Genomic DNA, 20,674 nt, shown 5'->3' with positions numbered 1-20,674 from the left:
GAAAACGCCCTCACTCCCAGCAGCTTGTCGTTGTGCTTTGGCGAAACCGGAAATGTAATGTACTCGAAGGAGACAAGTTGTCATCCACTCTCGAGGAATCCCCTAGGCTATCGTTGACGCCGATGGCACGAGTAGTTCTCTGCAGCCCCGGACGGATCAGCGTGTTCTGCTTGGACTTGCAGAAACATGCGTCATCCCCACTGGCGCCGCGGGCGCGGTGACACGGCACGAGAAACACGGGAAGACGACCAAGACGCAAAGAATCTGTCAATAAATCCTTCAAGGTCTAGTTGGCACGCCTACACTCCATGATGGTTGATGCTGTGCCATTGGTTCTGCACTGTTAGCCGTAAATGTCCGTCACTCGTCCCCTTTGGAGATTATTCTAGCATGTCTCTGCATTGGTGACATCAATCAGTCTTCATCATATGTACTTTTTTTTTTTATCAACGTCTATCAAGTATGTATGAATCATAGTAGCGTGCAAGCGGCGTAATAGGTACATGAAAGGCAATTTCTGTGCGTAAGAGCAGGAAATCCCCTCCCTGGAGCATGCTGCTAGTCCGACCGGTCTTTGCTCGATTGTCTCGCCCGTTCCAACTCGGGGGTCCGCAAGGGCTTCCTCGGTTCCTGTCCATCCTCAAGCTCCACAACCGAAGTGTCCATATTAACCTGAAATGTCTTGCCTCGCCAATTTATCGTCGTTCCGCACAGGACAGCCCAGGTCCAGACAGGCAGTGCCAGTGCCTCTCGTCCGAGCCAAGCCAAGAACCACTCCGAGAACTTCCGTCGAGACATTCCAGCCATGTTGGCGGTTCCCCTGGCGAATGGAGGACTGTCGCGATCCACCTGAACGCTGACGCCCGAATGGAGCAGCTTAAATGTCCGCCAGTCGAGAAACATCCAGGCCACGACGGCCAGCAGCCAGATTGCGCACATGCTCCCCCAAGTCTGCGGGATCGATAAGTAGTGGTGGAACCAGGGAAGTGTGGTGAGGGCGAACGCCAAGTACACGCAGCATAGAAACGATTCCACGCCAGGTTCCACGAGTGTGGCTGCCAGAACGGTAAACTTTCTGGCGCGCAACCACCGACATCGCCGTGCTGCGTACGCTACAACGGACATGCCTGCCATGGGTTGGATTACCAGGTCTCCCCAGACGATGCCGTGATTGAGGTGACCTGGAATGTGCGACCGCCAGAGAAGATCTCCGATGAGGTGGTCCTCGCATATATTGTGGGAAAAGTAGTCGACGCCGGTCGGTTTGTTCTCGCCTTGGGGGAGTATGGGGTTGCTCGAGGCTCTCGTGACCTGGTCAAGATGGACCTTGCGGAACATGTTGCTCTTGCCAACAATGCAAGGCGCGATGCCAACGGAGTTGATTGCGCCGTAGAACTTGACGTGCGTTGTGGCAAAAAACATCTCGTCTAGGCGACCTCCTCCGTGTCGAGATATCCTAGTAATGATGTCCCCGCAAGGTGTCTTGGGAACGGCGGGAACAGCTTGTGCCTCCGACGCAGAGGGCAGAAGGGCCAGACTGTCGTCGGTTTCCGGCAGAGTATAGTCGACTGTGTCGACAACCAGCGGCATCTGATGGACGAACTTGTAGGGCTTGGCGAATGAGCCAGGCGCTGCGTATCCCATCAACTTGTCGACCATTCGTCCGAGCACACCTCTTGCGACCCAGACGTTGCAGTCGATTATCCAAACAATCTCTCCCTTCGCTTCGCGATACGCTCGACTGATGTTGCGAACTTTGGGGTTGGGGCCGACATTGTCTGGACGGCCTCTGGAACCATGCAAGACTGGGTCTTGAGACTCGACCAGAATTTGAACATCGGAGGCGGGGAAATCCTGGACCAGCTTTTGGAGAACCGGATACGCTGGATCCGTCTCATCCTCTACGCATAAGCGAATTGATGTTTTTTCGGCCGGATAGTCCTGCCGAAACGTCGACGCGATGCATTCGTAGAGTCCTGGCTCGAGCCCCTTGACTGGGCGAATTATCGTGACCGTGGGAGCATTCTGACCCAACTTGGACGAGACGGGAGGTGGTGAAGGTCGAGAAAAATATCGAAAGCTAGCGAGGACGGAGAGACGGTCAGCTACACAAACAACAAAATGAACGCGCGAGACGGGATGGCATACATTGCAGCAATACCAATGCTTTGAACAACGACCACTATGACGGCCCACACGAGACAGACCGAGGCAACAGTCTCTATAATGGATCCCATTTCAACGCCTTACCAGACGGCATCGCGATGGACCAGCGAAGCCAGCGAAGCCGGGGAAGGAAGGGGGGGGGGGAAATACAACAAAAAAAAAACGTGCAAATGTACGAGGGTGAGGAGCGGCAAGAGTCGGATGCCCTCTCTTCGGATGCTGACCACCAGATAGGTGGTCGACCTGGGCGGGCAGAGGAAGGAAAGGAGAATATAAGCAAGTCTTTGATTCCCCTCTCGTATCACTCAAGAGGCCGGTGAATGCATTGACCGTGGCCCCAAGGGGGAAATGCCGGAACTGGCGGACGTGCCGCTGTTGATCACTTGTACGGAGAGTACGCAGTACAGGAAGCGGCAGACGGGAGATTGATGGGTTTCAGGAATAGCAGCATTTTCAAAATCCCTTGCGCATTGTCAGGGGTTCCTACTCCGTACCCGGCAGGTTTTTGGCCAAATTGCCGTCTGGTCGCCAGGTGCCTCGTCCTGGTTCACCAACCAGGCCCCACTGTAGACAGTAGCAGCATCCAATGACTGCAATCCCCTTAACTCGCGCTACAACTTGTGATTGGGATGTACGGAATACGGAGTACGGAGTAGCATCATTCATGTCTTCTCCTAGAATTCTATAAATTACTTTGCGAGTTTCATTTCACCAGTCACTGCCCCATGTGCCATGATCCCTGCTCTCTGCAGCATTGCACTCTGCAGGTGGGTGGCGTCAGCACATTCAAATAGAAAGCAATGAAATGTTTCTACTCGAGCCGTTGACGACTTTCAGCGAGAGGAAAAGTGGAGGGTCAAGCTGTTGATGAAAGGCCCCAGCCCACACATATCCGCGGTTTAGCCTAGAAAACTGGGGACGTCACGGGCGAGAGAAAAATTTCAACAACCAAGTCAAGTAAAAGGTATTTCTTCTTCGCCAACACTACTCTGTCATCTATCTGGCTTTGGTCGTTACGACACCAGGCCGTTCAATTCCTTTCACGACTTTACTTGAGTGATATGATACGATACGTATCTGCTCTTTGCTTCGGTCCCGGTCCAGATGCGCTCTTGATCAGCACATGACCGTTTCGATCATGCCCTAGACAAGGTAGCTCCCTCCATCTCTTCAACCATTCCTTCCAACCCAAATCGATCTCACAGTACATTTGCCCCCGAGACTTGGTATCATGATGAAACCTGGCAACCTTGTGCGATTTGCCACGGCTGCAGCCAGCTCTCGGCTTCCCAGCGAATTTTTCTTTTCCTTCTTCTTCCTTTTTTTTTTTTTTTTTTTTTTTTTTTTTTCGTCCACACGCCTCAACCCTCACTGTAATGATGACAAACCTTCGTACGGTGCTTAGAGGACTACTCCATTCATTTGGACCTCGATGATTGCCCAAAATTTTAGACTACAACGGTATCTGATTCAGTGTACACCCAAAGCTTCTTCCTCGCATTTGTCGCTCATTTGTTTGTATCTTGCTGAAATTCCGAAGAGGCGGGCGTGCTAACCGAAGCGCAATAAGATGATTTCCAGCTCGAAATGGCTGAGACTCAAACGAAATCAAATCAAAATGGCCACGTGAGAGTCCCGCCAGCAGAATCCGGTGTCAAGCGTGCTTCGCCGCGTAAAAAGGGGCCCTCTATTCATCAGATTTATGCCCTACCGGCTCCTATTCGGACTTTCCCACTTCCTGCCTTTTATCCCAACAACCCCTTGTCGTTTTTCACCGTCGCATATGCTTGGTTACGGCAGACGGTCTCTCCCCCCCCTTCCGAGCCCTCTCTGATTCATCAAGGAACATGGTCAGAAGGCACATCTTCGGTTCACGTCACTGACGAGAAATCCGTGAGAGCGTTGTGGGAACAAGGATTCTATGGCAAAGGAAGCCTGAGTCGCAGTGAGCCCAACTGGTTGAAGCGCGAACAAGTCCGCAGGGGACACATTGAGACACACGTCAGCGAAGTTCTCACTGTGCAACGCCGTGAGGAACGAGCCAAGGCGAAATGGGAAAGGGCCAGGCTAGAACAAGAAGCGATTCGGCAGACGCGGCTGAGAGAAGCTCAGGAGGCCGAAAGTACGAAGCAGACTGACCTCGCAACTTGGATGCCGCCACTCTCTCCCCCCGTCTCGGGCTCTGCTCCTGTCGGCCCCCTAGAACTTCTGTCGCTTCCGAACTCGCATGCTGACATGGTGTCAAAATCTTGCCTCCGAGATGCAAGGGACTCAGTGGATGCTGCCCCTCAGGCTGTCTTGCCATCACTTCCAGTCAACTTGAAATGGCCAAATGCATTGGAACTGACTGCCGATAAGCCAGCACCGGCTGCCCCAGAAGCAGTGGAAGAATGTCAGGCTGGTGGAACCACAGCCAACGGCGCATCACCGCAATCCTCAGAGACTTCCTCAGCTTGTGACGTGACTGAAGAAGAGTGTCTGAAACGTCGGAAAAGCGTTCGGTTTTCACCCGAGGTTGAATCAACCACGTTCAGTCTTGGCGATCCGCCCAATTCGAATCACTCTGCGAATGGAAAGAACAAGCCACCATTTTCACATGCAGTCGTTACTCGCTCTGCCGCAGCAGATGTTGCCGAGTCCTCGTTGGCCGGCCACGAGGCAGATGCACGCACTAGAGAGATTGTAAACAAGGAGCATCTCCAGCTCACACCTGAAGAAGCGCTCTTCCTGACTTTCGGCTTCGGGGCCTTGATGGTCAACGACCCCAAGACGGGCAAGCCTTTCACGACTCGAGAACTTCTGACCATGTTCCGGCAGCATTCTTTTTTCCCTCCCAGAACCGGGCCAGACGACCCGGACCTGGAGCCGGACGACAACTTCCTCGTTCACTACGCCGTGTACCACCACTTCCGTTCACTCGGCTGGGTGCCACGAGCAGGCATCAAGTTTGGGGTGGATTGGCTTCTGTACACCAGAGGCCCGGTGTTTGACCACGCCGAGTTTGGTCTTATTGTTCTTCCCTCGTACTCCGACTCGTGGTGGAAGGCCTCGGGCAAGCGTGCGCCGGACAGGACGTGGCACTGGCTTCATGGTGTTGTACGAGTTCTGTCGCACGCCATCAAGAGCCTGGTACTTGTGTATGTGGAGATCCCGCCGCCGCCTAAATATGACGCGGCGCTGGAGACGGGATTTGCAGAGGCGTTGCAACTTTACAAGATTAGAGAGGTGACGGTTAAGCGATGGTCGAGCAACCGCAACAGATGATGCAAGAAGCGCGTAGCAAGCAACACATTGCAGCTTTACAGTTTTGCAGTTTTTTCACAGTTTTTATTGTTGAATGCAATTCGCTGACGGTGAAACGGCAAGTGCGCAGCTTGACGACTTGGAAATGCCGCATCGAGTTGCCGCTGTGATTGACTGATGCTGCTGACCAACTCCACACCACACTGCGCAGTGCGCATGCTAGCCCCAGCGCCGGGGAAAAGGGTTACCAGAATCCCGGGGCAGCGGCAAATGACGGCAACTGTTACTCCGTACGTCCCTTCGTACGGAGTACATGGGGGGTGAACTTTGCCCTCGCTGCGGCAAGCGTATGATGACACGGGCCCACCCACCTGCTGGTTGGTACATGTATGTACTCCGTACCTGGGCGCGCCAGGACAACCTGGACAAGGTGCCGAGGTTCTGGCAAGTCCACTCCACCGGGGAAACGCGTTGCCGTGGTATATAAGGCACATGCTGCATAGCCCCGGGGCTGGTTTATCCATTATGCAAAAACCGTCCGGTCCTGCAGCCTGGGCGAAGACGAAGCACACAGAGCCCCTCGTCTTCCGTGGCTCGACAAAAACTCGGCTCATTGCCAGCGGATTTGACGCGCCCGCCCCCACCCCCCCCCCCCCCCATGTTCTGTCGCACCGCAGCCTGCAGGGCCGCCCCAGGTACCGGCACGCCTGCGTCACGGATCGCCACCCCGCCGGTCCGGGCGTTGATTCGCCCAAACCCCGCCCAGAGCCCTCGTCGTCTTCGTCTTCACAAGACCACCAGATGCAGCAGCAGCAGCAGCAGCAGCAGCAGCAGCGCAGAACCGAGCCGAACCAGACCGCCGTATCGATCCCAACACCGGCTCCTCGAGAACGAGGACGAGATTCCTGAAGCAGCAGCAGCAGCAGCAGCAGCACCCCGGCTCCTGTGCGAGCGCAAGCCCCCCGATGGAGGACGGCCCATCACCGTCACCTGGACCAGCGACATTGTGCGTATCGCGCAGGACGGTCTTGGCGGACGGCGCACGGCCTCTCTGAATCCTGCCGCTCTCCGGGACAGCTGCGCCTGCGGCGCGTGCAGAGACGCGTCGTCGGGCCAAAAGACCTTTGCGTCTGTCGAGATCCCCCCCGATATTGGCTTCTCGCACGTCCGCGCTGCCGAGGACGGGCTGGCCGTCTCCTTCGCCAACGATATCGAGCGCTTCGCCCGCCAGGCGGGGGGCCGGCACGAAACCACCGTCCCCTGGGCGAGCATCGAGGCGGCTCTCCAGCGGCGCGGAACGCACGACGCCGCCGCCTTGTCCCGGCGGAAACGCTCCGTCCTCGCGCGCACGGGCGTCCGGTACTGGGACCGGCAAACCCTCGCCAAGCACGTCCGCAAGATCGACTACGCCGAGTTCATGAAGCCCGAGTCGCCGTCCTTCTGGAACGTGGTCGTCGACATACTGCGCCTCGGCATCGTCTACCTCCGCAACGTGCCGCGGGACGAGCGCTCCGTCGTCCGCATCGCCACCCGCATCGCCAACATCCGCGAGACCCTCTACGGACGCACCTTTGACGTGCGGGCAAAGCCCGACGCCGAGAACGTCGCCTACACGAGCGGCCACCTCGGCCTGCACCAGGACCTGTGCTACCTCTCCCCCCCGCCCATGGTGCAGATCCTGCACTGCATGGACAACTCCTGCTCGGGCGGCGAGTCGCTCTTCAGCGACGGCGAGCGCGCCGGCCGTCTCCTCTGGCCCTTTGTCCGGACGAGCTCCAGACTGGCCCCGCTGGCAGAGCACCGCGTGCCGTACCAGTACGACAAGCGCGGCTACCTGTATCACGCGGACAGGAGCGTGGTGGACCGCGACGCGGACGGCGCCTTCGCCGGCGTGTACTGGAGCCCGCCCTTCCAGGGGCGCTATGAGGATGCGTCGGTTGATTTGGAGCGCTGGCTTGCGCCGGCGCGCGTCTTCGAGGCGCTGATCAATCACCCCGACGCCGTGCACAGCTACAAGATGGAGCCGGGCGAGTGCGTCCTCTTTGACAACCTGCGGACCATGCATGGGAGGAATGCCTTCGACGCGGATGCTGGGGGCGCGAGGTGGTTGCGAGGCGCGTACATTGCTGCCGAGGACTTTCTAAGCAGGGCGGCGTATATCCCTGCCGGACAGGCGGAACTGTACCGGGGCCCGGAGGCGTGGACGCCCGAGAAGGCGCAAAAGGAGTTGAGCGAAGGGGACTGGCACCGCGACGTGGTGGAGAGGGTGAGGCGAATTGACCCGAGTGTTGAAGGATGACATTGCAAATGTATTGCATATATATATGTATATATATATATATATATATATATATATTTATATATTTTCGCAGTCCATGATGTGGATGGCATGTGGCGAGCATTTGGGATGATGGCGGCATCGGCATGACATTGGCATACTAAAGACGAAGCCTCGTAATGGTACAAGCGCCATGTCGCAAGAAAACGGAATAGACTACTTGCTCGTCAGCCACCTAGCAAAAAGAGAAGAAAGGGGCGAGGCCCGCGACCATGGTGATGGCAGGGAACAAGCCGGGAAAAAAAAAAAAAGAAAGAAAGAAAAAAAGAAGAGAAAACAGTTGCGCGCTAACATCACCCGCTGAGACGCCATGTCATGTTGCCCTCGCGTCCAGTCCGATCCATGCCCATCTACTACCACTTCTTGGCCTCGACACCCTCAGGGGCTACCACTTCCACCGTGCGGCTCCCCACGTCACTCCAATCAGTACTCAAACTGGTGCCGTTACTTTCGACGAAACTCTTCTTCATTGCGCGCCTCTGTTCTTCCGAGGCATTCTTGTATAGCCTCTTGAAAAAGTCGTCGACATTAGATTCCTCTTCGTCGCTATCGGCTCCAATCGCGTCCCAGTTTTTGGGCCCGCTACGCGATGAAGTAGGATATGCCGGACCGCCTGGCTTGGAAGCTGGTTCGGCCTCGCGGGCTTTGGCGCTCGTCGCTTTAGGGGATGATTTATCCCCATGGTGCTCACTTGTGCCAGCCTTGCCATCGACTTGTTCTGCTTCCTTTCCGCTGATACTCTGTTCAGCCTCCGCGCCGGCAGCCTCGCCGACTATTTTCCCGGCATCTTGAAGTCCTTCCAGCCTAAAAGACAATCAAAATTAGGATTTTTTTTTCTCCTATCCCCTTATTTTCGTTGTGTGCAGCAGAGCTAAAAATGCCCAAAACGCAAAAAAATAAATAAATAAATAAATAAATAAATCAAACTTACTTGTTCTTCCCTCCGTCAAACTCTTGGCCTCGAGGGTCTTCCTTGGTCAACCGTGGCCATCTTCCGGGTGACTTTTTTCCGAGGCGCAACTCGACTTTGCTAGGAGTGACGGTGAAACTCGAGGCTGACGGCTTGATTTGGGAATGCGTTTCAATTACAAGTTCCTTCTCTTCGCCGTTGGGATAGACAAGAGGGTCGAGGAGCACAGAGTCGTCGAAAAACTCAACATGCAGCTTCTGTTTGTCAACCCCTTTGGTGAAAATGGACACCATTATAGCCGAGTCGGTCTGATAGTCTTGCATGCGGAGCGGTTGGTTGCAGGGGGCTGCTGACTTCCGTGTTGCTGGCTGGGGATCTACCGCATCGGGTATTTTGTCCTGGGCATTGCTCTCCGTCTTTGTGACGGCAAGATCCTTGTGTCGGGGGTCTGCACTGATGGTTACTTTTCTGGCTACGTCGTCTTCAGGCAGCTTGCTCATGGCCTTCAGGCTCTGAATACGTAGCAAACTCGCTCGTTGCCATTCCTTAAACAAGGGCATTGGATTCTTGGCATCCCTGGCGAATCCTTCGTCTCTCGACTGGTGGAACCATTCGCTCTGTGCCTCTTTTGTTGCTTCCTCCAGCGTCGCGGTCCAGTACCCAGTCTCATCAGAATGTAGAGCCCTAATGTCGTCCTTTTCCAACGCAGGGAGCCCCTTGCACAGACGCATGGCGTAAATGCTGCAGCAGTCGGCGTTAGCAAACTGTCCCAGAGAGAAGTAGACCAAGGCCCGTCGATGTTGGGCTTGGAACATGAGATCTCGGATGTTTCGGTCATGGGCTGTGAGGAAGGCGACTTCGGCATCAACCAGGGCCTCGTCATAGCGCTTTAGATTTGCAAGGGCCTTTGACCGGGCCAAAAGCCAGGCTGGGTTGGTGGAGCTCAGCAGAGCCTTTGAGAGCATCGTCACGGCCGTGTCCCAGCTCTTCTCCTCCAACGCCCGAAGGCCCTTGTGTGCTAGTGTAAGGTGCGACATTCTGGTGAAGATGTTGATTATCGCCTGAGGGTGAGACGGTGTCTGAAGGTGCCGAGATGCTATGGCGGTGCAAGATTAAAGAGATGGGGGCGTAGAAAAGAGTAGACAACTGTGCAGCCTTTGCAGCATCACTGGGATGCGATGCGACAAAAGCAATCGGAAGCGGAATAGGCAATACTGATGATGGTGGTAAAGTGAAGTGTAAGGAAACGCGTACTGCAGCCTGCTTGTTGCTCGATCCAACGTTAGCAAAAGGTTTGGTTTGACGGATTGTTGCTTGCATGGCTGCTTCTCCAAGTTCATTCATTCATGGTGGGGCAAGGTCGGGCTTCCTGGTACCTGGTACCTGGATCAAGCAAGCTTAGGCATAGGCAGAACATGCTAGAACGCAGAATCGGGCAATTGTGGTGGTTCTGGGGTCGGAACGTGGACGGTCCTTCCTCGTCAAACTGTCAACGACCACGATGTCGGTAGGAAATCATCATCACACGAAATAAAATGGAAAATCTCACCTCGACAAGGCCAGGAACGTGTGACTGACAGGCCTGAACTTTTTTGAGTCTACAAAAAGAAAATACTGCATCTGCATGGCGGACGAAAAGTTGAGCAAGTAGTTTCGGAAGCTATCAACGCGTGTCAATTGCGCGAATTTACCGTCATTCCGAGACGGCATTAGAAATGATTCTTTGAAAACTACAAGGCTAATTAAAAATCAGAAAAAAAGATGTGCTAGAATCCCGATGAAAATCCAGGCTCGAGGCCCTTTTTCTTAGGCTTGATCAAACTGACGATTGATTACCCTACAACAGCCACGGGCATCTGAGCAGAAACGGCGCCTTGGTGACAGGCTTTCAGCCCAAGGTGAAAAGTTTACAACCCAATCTTCTCACCGGGGTATTTTCGGGCAAACAGTCCCAAAGCCTTCAATGTGAAGGTGAACTTGTAGTTCGGATACGAAATCATGCAAGACTTGTTGAACACGCCCTCAATTGCTTCCTGCACCCACTCGCCGTTTTCCTGCTGTCTTTCCATGATGAGTTTGATGCCCTTCTTGAGCGGCTCGGCATCTGGGTAGTCGGCCTCAAGGAGGCCAATCAAGGCCCAGGCGGTCTGGACTACGAGAGATCCCATCGGGTGCTCATGGTACTCCATGGTCTCGCAAGACTTTTAAGGGCCGGGTTGGTTAGCACAAAATACCCCAGCACAGTCACAGGTTGGAGGAAAACGTTGGGAGAAGGCTTGCCTTGTAGCTTTCAGACCAGCCGCCGTCTGCCCTTTGCTTGGACAAGAGAAAGTCGCAGCCACGCTTGGAGATGCTGCTGTTGGAATACGTCTCGCCAATGCTGGCCATACTCTCGAGGGCAAACATGGTTGCATAAGTGAAGCAAATGCCCCAGCTGCCGTACCAGCTACCGTCACTTCTTTGATTGGATTTGATCCACGCCGTCGCTCTTCGGATGAACGTCTTAACCTCATCCGACCTGTAATCCGGCCAATGCTCCCTAAACAATGACAGTGCGGTGACGCAGGCAGTTGTGCACTCTGGATAGTCGTACTCGATCATGATTCTCCCAAAAACTTCTGCGGCATTGAGTAGCTCCATGTACTCGCCAGCACGTCGTGGCTCGTAGGATGAGCAGGCCCCATTGCCATTCTGATAGAGCAATAGAGTGTCGACCGCGTCGAAAATTCGCTGGTCCTCCAGCACCTTCGGGAATCCTCCGTCTTTCTGGAGAAGAATGATTGCCTTGAGAGCTTCCGCAATGCAGTCACTGACTCCATATCCTTGATCTCTGTTGCTAAAGGGCCAACCTCCCTTTCGGGGGTGTCTATAACCCTTCTCCTGCGCGGCACAGTTCTCACGAATTTGCTGTCGCTCCAAATATTCCAGCGCACGCATCAACATGGGACGCCAGCGTTCGTCTTTAGCGAGGCCGGCCTCAAAGACGCCCTGAATCAAGAATGAAGTATCCCAGCACTGGACGCCGTTGGTGCCATTGCAGAGCATGCCTTCGCCCGTGACCCAGAGGAATTCATCCAGTCGCTCGACATGTCTCCTGGTGCTGAAAGCATCGGGCCCGTCCCGAATATAGCAAACAACCGTGTTCATTGCTGCATTGACAGGTGCGAGATCTGCATGGTCGGTATTGGCATCCTCGATATCTACCAGTTGACTCACCCAGTCCTCTGCCCAATTCTTGATGTAATTTGGCCGCAGATACGGATTCCATACATTGACGATGAACCAGTTCAGCTTGTTCAGCACCCACGACTTTGGATGGTAGTTATCGACTGAGGCAATGCTATTTCGGTGAGTGGCCCAGTCGATCTCGGCGTGCGGCTCAGTAAACAGTTCTTCCTTCAAGCCACGGGTGACATCCGTCTCTTCGCAACTCCATCGCTTTGAGTAAACGTATCCCATGGGCAAGAAGACCATTCGCATGTGAACCCACCACCTCCAAGGGGAGATGGGAAGCCAGTCCGGCAGCAGCCAGATCTCTGGCGGGACGGGATTGACAATGTCCCAGCTGACGACACCCAGGATCGCCAGCCAGAATTTCGCCCAATGAGGCGCATTGACTGCTCCTCCCAGCTTGTGCAGCGTGCCACGGGCCTTGACCATGACAGGCTCTTCAGGATCAACACCGACGAGCCTCAGCACTGTGTAGTTTAAGCTAATGCCGAGCACGGTGCTTTCACCCTCAATGTGCAGCCCCCAGCCACCGTCTTCTGGGTGAGCCCTAGCCGTGAGATAGTCTTTAATCGCAGTTGCGTATGCCGGTGGGATTGGCGTCTTGGTGACATGCCAGGCGACCGCGATGCCCGCGAGAAGAAACATTGGGCCGCCGTATTCGCAGCCCCAGTGACCCGAGGGTAATTGAAGCTTCTCGAAAAACTCCAGGGCGTTTGAGGCGGCTTGCAAAGGCGTCTCGGGTTTTGGAAGGGCGGCAAGGTCCTAAGGATCAACGTTTGATAGAGATCAGCTAAGCTTGTTCCTCGCTGTGCGAGAAACTCTTTGCGACACTTCTCACCAAAGGCAGGCCGAGAAAGTATTTCTCGGCAAAGCTCTGTGGCCAGTCCTTGGCAGCCTTTTCGTCGGTCAGGTACTGCCATGTATGTCGGCTGTCATCGTCCTTTATCCGCCATCGCGTCCGGTCCGTGTTGGCCCAAACCTCGGGTTTGGCGGGGGATTGTAGTTTGCCATTGCTATATGCCTTGCGCGAATTGGCTTTGCCAACATCTCGCCCCGTTGCGGTGGCCATTTGGGCTTTGCGTTGGTGTTGTCTGCGACGTCCTGTAGCAGTGGGAGATTTTGGTCGCTAATCAGATGGATGGGGGAGCAGCAAAAAAGAGTGAGCCCATGTCCGTCACAGGCCGTTGAGCTCAATTGAATGGGCCGGTCCCAGCTTCAAAAGTTGGTGGGTTTGCAGGGTAGGGGTCAGTAACTCGTAGGCTCAAACGGGCAAGGACGCCGACAACATGAAGCTTTCAGGGGCAAAACGATGACATGACGAACAAATAAACAGTTGACGCCAGCAGTAGCGGATTATTGAACGGGCAGGGCAGTAGTAAGTACCTTTGAGCACGCCTTAATATGTCGAGTGACCTTGGCTTTTCGTAATTCTAAGCATGTGCAGCTAATTAAATAAGGTACCTTATATAAGGAAGTGGGGCGGGCGTGCCCGCTGATCAGGTACCGACTCTTATAGCTATAAATGCACCTTTAAATAGGTGTATAATAGCCGTGCTTAATCTACGGTCACGGGATGATACAGGGCGTTCATAGGGGGTTCAAGCTATTTCTAAGGCTATTGCGCGAGCAAACGTCGTGATATTGTGTTGTAGCGGTGATGGTGTTCAAAAGAAAAACAAAAAAAAACTCTGTGCGGAAATAATCGGTCTGGTGTGCTCCACTAGGCCCCACTTAGGTTCTCCGCCAAGCGGGAAGCTGATGAACATGGTGAAACATCCCTGAGCCTGTCGATTCTCTAAGCAAGTACGGAAACAAATCATCAGAATTCAGCATTAATCAAAATACAGAACAAGAGAATATCTTGGTGCAACTCTTTCTCTATCAAGGCGATTACATACGCATTTGAATATTTCCGTTCGGTGAGCCGATAGCGACTTTGAGAGAATGGCATCCAGGAGCCAAATCGACCACGGCCTACCAGGCCAATGGCTGGTTGACAGCAGACCAGGTGCAGGAACGGCTATATTACGGATCGAGGCTCTTCTTGAATCTGCAGTTGCAAGTCTGTTATCCGGCGAGCAAATGAGCATCGACATGCTGTCTCGCAGAAGCTTTCGAACTCATGGACGTCGTGCCCCGTCCAGACAGGTCCGCTTTCCATGCCGCTCTCTCAAGGAGTCGCAAAGATTCAGTATTCTGCCATGAGTGCCCTTTTCCGAATTACCACCAAGTCTGTCTCCTGACTTGAAGGCTATAGCTCGAATTCTTTTCATTCTACAGCTAGCGCATGATGCGTTGGTATCCGGCACGGTGTTGACCAAGCGGTTCGTGTCACCGCTTCCCAACGTACTCTCGCCTAGGATGCATGCGACGGTGCTAATGATGATGCCCATCAAAGAAATATATTTTACCAACACGAAGACTTGTTTGGGTCTCAAAGAGTGGTTGATGAGCTGGTTGACGACATTGCTGTGACTCTTGATCTCGATCGTTCAGACCTGAACATAGTGAGCACCCTGCGACTGTTGTTGCTGTTGTTGGTGTTGTTGCCTTCCCATGGCTAAATCAGCGCCAGGTAGCAACAGCCAAAGGTGTTGTAGCAGGACCGTTGATAATTTGGCTTCGTGACGGCCAATCTGTAGATGCGTCATCTGGAGACGTGGTAAATTGCGCCTTTGTACGGGTTTACGACAAGTATCTAACTTGTTGCAGGGCGTTATGATACCGCCTTCCGATTCCATACAAGGCGTTGAGCTTGGGGCAATTCGTTGGATTCTTGTCCTCGAAAAGGATGTATGGTACTCTTCCGAGGGTTTGAGCAGCATCTCCATGTCCATTGCCTACTGACTATAGAGAAGGCAACTTTTCGATCTCTTTCGGCATCTCGATACTGGCAACGATGCCTTTGGGGAGATGGGCTGCTTATCACAGTGCGTCACGCGGACCGTAGCGTTCTTTTCCTTTTCCTTTTCGTCCAGCTTACCGTTTCCTAGGCCAAGGGATACCCCGACATGATTACCAGGTCGTTTCTCCATTCACTCAGTGGTCGGCGGCCAGACGTGCCGGTTTTTGTTTTGGTAGACTTTGACCCTCACGGCTTAAACATATTTCACTGCTTCCTCCATGGATCCGGAAACGTCCTCACCGACTCAGCCATCCGCAATGGCTCCATGCGATTCCTTGGCATCAAGTCGCGTCACCTCTTTTCCATCAATGTAGCGAACCCAGCTTCCCTTGCACGTGTCGGCGCACCAGCGGAGAGACAAGCTTCGACCTCGCCAAGTGGTGCTACCGCAGCCATGTCAGCTGAACATGCGCAAGTGACAACCAGTGTCCTTGATACGGGGGATAGAAAGCTGATATGTCACACTCTGAACCGGCTGTCTCCCTCTCACGCTGCCGATTCGACATGTGCAACTCTTGTGCAGGAGCTCCAGGTCATGCAAATGCTCGGGTACAAAGCAGAAATCCAAGCGTTGGGCGACGGCGGAAATTTGGAGAAATGGCTCGATGCACACATTGGAGAGGAGCTGCACGCGTTGTAGACACTGAGAAGCATCACGTACTAGAACAAAATTTGTCCCCTTGACGAATCTAACCAAGCTGTGCTCTTACTGTGCGAAAATTGCGGGGCAAGTGAAACCCACACAGTCCCCTCTATCACGAGTTTTGCAATTGAAAAAAAAGTAATTTTATTTTAAACAAACTTGCACGTTCACTGCCTCATCGCACAGACTACCTAGGTAGTAGCTATGGCGCCTACGCTGTCGGAAGATGAGATTGATGATGTCATCTATCTCGCTCGAATCGGAGACGATGATGAGCTGAATGACGTTCTCACGGCGTTAGCCGAGCGCGAGAACGTGACCCAGGCAGAAATCTTGATGGCGGCCAAGAACGACGCCAAGTCGACCGCCCTCCATATGGCCAGCGGCAACGGCCATGCAGGTGAGTTGGGATACGAAGTAAACTGACTTGGACGCAGCAGATGTCTCTTGGGGGATAGAAAACCGCCCCAAGTACCCCCCCCCCCACATGTCCCCGACGACACCGCTGACCGGGGCCTTAGAAACCGTGCGGAAGCTTCTGCTCCGTTTCGATGGGCGACCAAGCGAGGAAAAGCAAGCATTCGTTGACGAGGCAAACGAGCACGGAAACACCGGGCTACACTGGGCCGCTCTCGGCGGCCACCTCGAGACGATCAAGCTGCTGACGGAACACGGCGCGACTCCGGCCCTGGCCAACGAAAGCAACTACGTGCCCCTCGACTTGGCCAACCTCAACGACAAGCGTGAGGTTGCCGAGTTTTTCCTCGCCTCTGCCGGCATGCTGGAAAGCAAGAATGAGGAGAGCGGGCTGGCCAGTGCAGCCGAATCAATAGAGCTGGATGGTGACGACGACCAGAGGGACCAAGCACAGGCTGCGTAGTGCAAACGCGCATTCCAATCACACGGACGACGCCACAGGGCATGAGGCTTTCTTCCGGCTGAAATATGCTATGGCGCCGCTCAGCAACCGCAACGATCAGGGGGGGTCTGATGGTGGCTATCGAGCCAGTCAGTAATTACCCACGAGCGGACAATACGTGGCGTCGCGTCGGGCCGTGGCACATGAGAGGTTATGACTGGGCATCGCGGGGCGAGAAGGGAGGCCCCTGGAAAATGCAGAAGAAGAGTAAAGAGTTCCCCCAGCATGTCGCGAACGTACTCGGACGGGGTAGACGGGCAGGAAGCAGACATGGTCGTGATTTGCTATTGCTATTTTCCTTTTGCTTGTACATGTTGACCGCGGGACGGGGATATTTGCGACTGGCAAAAAAAAAAGAAAGAAAAAAAAAAAAACCAACAAACGGACCTGCACTCGATTCATCAAAGACATCGGGGATGACATCCCTGGCAGACCATTTATGCTTTTGCGGCCGCGATGCCTTTCCCAAGGCATGTTGCAAACCTCGCCGCTGCCAAAGCCACGGCGCACTGCCGTTCCCGCAAGATTCGGCAGGGCAAAGAGAAAACCCACAGCGCAGGCGGAGGATTGGCGCCGCCATCATACACAGGCGATGCGGGAAGGAATACCAGTGCTCGAACTAGTCGTTCAAGTGTGTAGTCGCCGACTTCAGTCGAACTACTCGTTCAAGTGTGTAGTCGCCGGCTTCAGTTGAACTACTCGTTCAAGTATGTAGCCGCCGGCTTCAGCCAGGTTTCAGCAAGTGCCGAGTCACATGAATCCACCAAGTCCCTACATCTGAGCACACGTTTTCTGTGATGACATGGCTGCCTCGTCGTATCCGCTGCTCGACCACACCGCTCCCTTTGCAAGCTACATGGGCATTGTGCGCGTCAATCCTGACTTGGGACGGAGTGCTACGTGGTCGCTTCTGCTCATCTTTCGGCCGCCCAGAATTTGCCTCGGTCTGCCAACGTCGTCATGTCGAGTGTGTTGCTGGCATGGCTCCCCCCAGATAACCCAGGGAACATGTCTAGCCGCCCTCATCGGCGACTGTGAGTGCCCACCAGAGAGTGTGTCCGCCGCGACTCGCTCATCACGTTTCTCCCCGGACCCTGCCTCAAGCTGCTGCTGCGCTCAACGTTTGCGCCGCCGACCAAGCAGCAGTCGTCTCGCCTGGCTCAATCTCGTCCTTCATTTTCTCTTCTCCTTCCTCGACCTGCTCTTCTACCGTTTTGTTGCCAAAGTTTTCTCCCACGAAATCACCAAGGCCAGTCATGTCGATCCACTTCCAATGGTCAACTACATCATTTCCGCTCCTGTCAAAGATTGCCTTGTCATCTTGGATGCCGTCGCTGGGCGTGCTTCTTATCTTGTCCACCACTACACCGTCGACCAAGTCTGCAGCACATGTACGAGCGACGGGGATGCCATTTTCCCTCAGCAGCTGCAGCTGAGCACGTAGGTTGAGACGCAACGCCCGCTCCGGCTGCTCAGCATCGAATATCTTCTTGGTCAGCCAGGGAAACAAGATCCCAAAGTCGGACTGGCTGAGATGGGCCGAGTTGACGACGTAGAAGAAATTGGGTTCCGGCAGTTTCATGCCGTTACCTCGCAGGTATAGCTGTGGTGTAACAGTTTTGCAGCTTGGGTCGGGAGAGAGTACTTTGGCCTTGGCGTGCAAGTGCTCCGTCCAGTTGTAAAAGGCTTCCGACTCGACGGCGAGCAAGGCCCTGCCCCCCGGCGCTGAAGGAACGTCGGCATAGACGGGAAGCGGCAGCTTGAAGAGTGGTGCCGAATTGGGCGCATTCAAGGGCAAAAACCACATGTCGAGAAGCATGGTGACGCTTCTTTCCGTGATTTGTTTTCGTATGCTGCTATCCTTGGCGGGAGTGAATAGCGGCTTCTTGATGGAGGCAACCTGCGCAACGCCGGCGTAATAGTTGCATTTGAGGAATTGGTGCATGGTGGCGGCACCGAAGCTGTGCCCCCCGAAGATGATGCGCCCAGGCTCGTGAACGTCGAGGCGACCGACAAGCTGCTCAAGAGTTGGAGTCGTCAGGTTCATGTTGGTGAAGGGTGCGCCTTGGTCAATGGCGAGTATCGCATCATGGATGAGACCTAATTCCCACATGCGAATTCGCAGCTGGGCTTCGCGAGCCTCGTATACCGCAGGTGTTACATCGTGAGAAATGCGTTTGTATGGAACGACTCGGCAATTCTGCCTTGAGAATAAGGGGCTGCTGGAATGGGTGGCAAGTCGGATGAAGGAAACGATGGCGCTTCCGTCGCGATGTTCAGGGCAAATGACGACGACGCCGTGTGATGCCAGAGATCCGGCAACGTACGAGTAAGAGTTTCGTCCTCCTCCCAACCCATGGGAGAAGATCATGGTTGGCCATCGCTTCGTTTCTGCACTTGGGACAGCAGCTTCTGCATTCTTGTGTGCTGGTATTGTTGCGTAATGCAGATGCCGGGGGAAAAAACTAGCGTTTGCGTCATCAGTCCGGGTTGCCCATTCCTTTGCTGCCAAGGCTTATCGCTTTTCTTTTCTTTTTCTTTTTCTTGTTCTTGTTTTTGTTCTTGTTTTTGTTTTTGTTTTGTTTAGCTCGACTACTTACGAGATAATATCAGACAGAGTCGATCCAACGCCAACAAACTTGGTGTAGGCAGAAACGTGGCGCCTCTGAGGATTCGGGAGCCAAGGGATGGGCTTTTCGGACTCGGGCACAGCGGGGTAAAATATTCTAAACTGCACTGTAGGGATATCGACGGCGTTTGGCGGTGCAGGACTGGGGGCATTCAAATCCGTCACTGGTATCTCAACGTCGACGGTGCCGACCTTGTAAGGACCAGTGTATTCCGGGAACGTCGGGATGGGACTTAATCTTGAAAAGTAAGAGGCCAGTTTGGACATTGCGGCAGCTTCCAAGGGTGGCCAGGGCGAGCGACACCCTCTGGGCTGCTTTGCTTGTCTGTGCAGGCTGGAGGGATGCTAATAATAATCGATGTGGTACTGAACTCATGGGGGCCGCGAGGGAGGCGACGGGGTGCGGTTGCGAGCGATGACGTCTCTATCTAGGTATGTATGTATGACTCAAGGGATGGGTCCAGGCGAGAACCAAGAGGAATCAAGATAAAATATTACTATAGTACATGGTAAGGCAAAAAAAAAAAAAAAAAAAGGTTGCGAATGAAATGGGGGGCGGGATAAAATAAAAAGAAGAAGAGAAATCAGGTGAAGCAAAAGATTGACGAACCTTGACAAGGTGAGGAAGGATTGTTGAACGTTTCGAGACGGGGGGAGAGTCGAGACGCATCATGGACAGAAGCTGTTGGTAATTGGTGCGGGGCCAGGGCTGCTCTGCTGCAAAGGTGCCATGCAGCAGGGCTGGGCCAAGGGTTCACAACGAATTGAACCAACCAAATCCCAGCCATCAAATACCTCCGACTCCGTACCTGGGCAGGTACCTTAGGTACCTCGAAAGCGTATGGTAGCAATAAAATCGTGGACAGAAAATGAAGCACGCCGCACGTACCACGTAGTATTGCTCCGTACTTTGCCTGCTGCAGCACATCAGCCGGCGGGCTTTTGACAGGTTTTGCCTGGGATAACGGGGTTGACGGGGTTGACGGAGTTGACGGAGTTTTTCGACGAGGATGAATAAATGTACGTGTAATCAATCAAGCTGGAGCAGTTGAGGCTCCCGAGGCTCCTGGCGACGCTCACCTGCACACACACATGTTCCGCGGCGCATGCACGGCATTATTAGTAACGCGCAACAGTAAGCAAGCCCCTTCCTTTGCTACTAACGCGGCTAGTCCTACCGCTTTCGGACTGGAAGCAGCCATCGCAATGATTCAATGTTGCATCCAATAATCCTTGCATTCGCCCATTCGCCAATCACGATTGCGCTAAAACGTGACCGACCACCCCGCCAGTCGCTCGCCGCCCGCCAAGCAAAAACATGCCGTCTTATGAGTCAATGGGTCCGATCCGACACGGTGACACTTGCAATCATCATCCCCGTGGGCAGTCCCCCCTCCCCTCCCCCGTTGATCGTGGCCTCCAACAATGCCGCCAATGGCTCTCAAGGCGTCCCCGGCCGCCAGCCCATCGTGCTGACCAACATCTGGGACGTAGCCTCCCTCAACAGGTTCGTCCACGGCATCATGGGTCCTCGCCGCCGCCGTTGGTCTCCATGGTCTCCAGGACGAGGAGCTCACCCTCGAGCTGAACCCTCGAGGCAATCCGGCGACTGGCGTCCCCGTGCGTGGCCCGCCGAGCTACCTCGGTCTGCCGCTCAGCGCCGGATCTGCAGGACGGATACGGCCCCAAG

The 20,674-nt window shown here is 54.2% G+C and overlaps 8 protein-coding genes across 8 annotated transcripts; 4 read left to right on the top strand and 4 right to left on the bottom strand.

Annotated features, from left to right (window-relative positions):
* Positions 1 to 558: 558 nt before the first annotated feature.
* Positions 559 to 2,237, bottom strand: UV8b_06636 (uncharacterized protein; the record flags this gene model as incomplete). Its single annotated transcript, XM_043144133.1, has 2 exons — positions 559 to 2,080; positions 2,149 to 2,237. 2 exons carry the CDS (start codon positions 2,235 to 2,237, stop codon positions 559 to 561), a joined length of 1,611 nt encoding a protein of 536 aa, XP_043000068.1.
* A 1,516-nt stretch (positions 2,238 to 3,753) lies between these two features.
* Positions 3,754 to 5,430, top strand: UV8b_06635 (uncharacterized protein; the record flags this gene model as incomplete). Its single annotated transcript, XM_043144132.1, has 1 exon — positions 3,754 to 5,430. One exon carries the CDS (start codon positions 3,754 to 3,756, stop codon positions 5,428 to 5,430), a length of 1,677 nt encoding a protein of 558 aa, XP_043000067.1.
* Positions 5,431 to 6,067: 637 nt separating this feature from the next.
* On the top strand, positions 6,068 to 7,708 carry UV8b_06634 (uncharacterized protein; the record flags this gene model as incomplete). The annotated part of the gene is made up of 1 exon (XM_043144131.1): positions 6,068 to 7,708. One exon carries the CDS (start codon positions 6,068 to 6,070, stop codon positions 7,706 to 7,708), a length of 1,641 nt encoding a protein of 546 aa, XP_043000066.1.
* Positions 7,709 to 8,100: 392 nt separating this feature from the next.
* Positions 8,101 to 9,694, bottom strand: UV8b_06633 (uncharacterized protein; the record flags this gene model as incomplete). Its single annotated transcript, XM_043144130.1, has 2 exons — positions 8,101 to 8,551; positions 8,679 to 9,694. 2 exons carry the CDS (start codon positions 9,692 to 9,694, stop codon positions 8,101 to 8,103), a joined length of 1,467 nt encoding a protein of 488 aa, XP_043000065.1.
* An 870-nt stretch (positions 9,695 to 10,564) lies between these two features.
* On the bottom strand, positions 10,565 to 12,957 carry UV8b_06632 (uncharacterized protein; the record flags this gene model as incomplete). The annotated part of the gene is made up of 3 exons (XM_043144129.1): positions 10,565 to 10,858; positions 10,938 to 12,650; positions 12,727 to 12,957. The coding sequence occupies 3 exons, from the start codon at positions 12,955 to 12,957 to the stop codon at positions 10,565 to 10,567; spliced, it is 2,238 nt and encodes a 745-aa protein (XP_043000064.1).
* A 1,090-nt stretch (positions 12,958 to 14,047) lies between these two features.
* Positions 14,048 to 15,433, top strand: UV8b_06631 (uncharacterized protein; the record flags this gene model as incomplete). The annotated part of the gene is made up of 6 exons (XM_043144128.1): positions 14,048 to 14,118; positions 14,287 to 14,395; positions 14,464 to 14,550; positions 14,601 to 14,681; positions 14,747 to 14,818; positions 14,882 to 15,433. The coding sequence occupies 6 exons, from the start codon at positions 14,048 to 14,050 to the stop codon at positions 15,431 to 15,433; spliced, it is 972 nt and encodes a 323-aa protein (XP_043000063.1).
* A 207-nt stretch (positions 15,434 to 15,640) lies between these two features.
* On the top strand, positions 15,641 to 16,316 carry UV8b_06630 (uncharacterized protein; the record flags this gene model as incomplete). The annotated part of the gene is made up of 2 exons (XM_043144127.1): positions 15,641 to 15,836; positions 15,958 to 16,316. The coding sequence occupies 2 exons, from the start codon at positions 15,641 to 15,643 to the stop codon at positions 16,314 to 16,316; spliced, it is 555 nt and encodes a 184-aa protein (XP_043000062.1).
* A 1,138-nt stretch (positions 16,317 to 17,454) lies between these two features.
* On the bottom strand, positions 17,455 to 19,251 carry UV8b_06629 (uncharacterized protein; the record flags this gene model as incomplete). Its single annotated transcript, XM_043144126.1, has 2 exons — positions 17,455 to 18,820; positions 18,956 to 19,251. 2 exons carry the CDS (start codon positions 19,249 to 19,251, stop codon positions 17,455 to 17,457), a joined length of 1,662 nt encoding a protein of 553 aa, XP_043000061.1.
* Between the last annotated feature and the right edge of the window lie 1,423 nt (positions 19,252 to 20,674).

The sequence above is a fragment of the Ustilaginoidea virens genome, chromosome 5, assembly GCF_000687475.1.
Source record: "Ustilaginoidea virens chromosome 5, complete sequence".
In the NCBI taxonomy this organism is placed as follows: domain Eukaryota; kingdom Fungi; phylum Ascomycota; class Sordariomycetes; order Hypocreales; family Clavicipitaceae; genus Ustilaginoidea; species Ustilaginoidea virens.
This window is presented reverse-complemented; position numbering and strand designations above follow the sequence as displayed.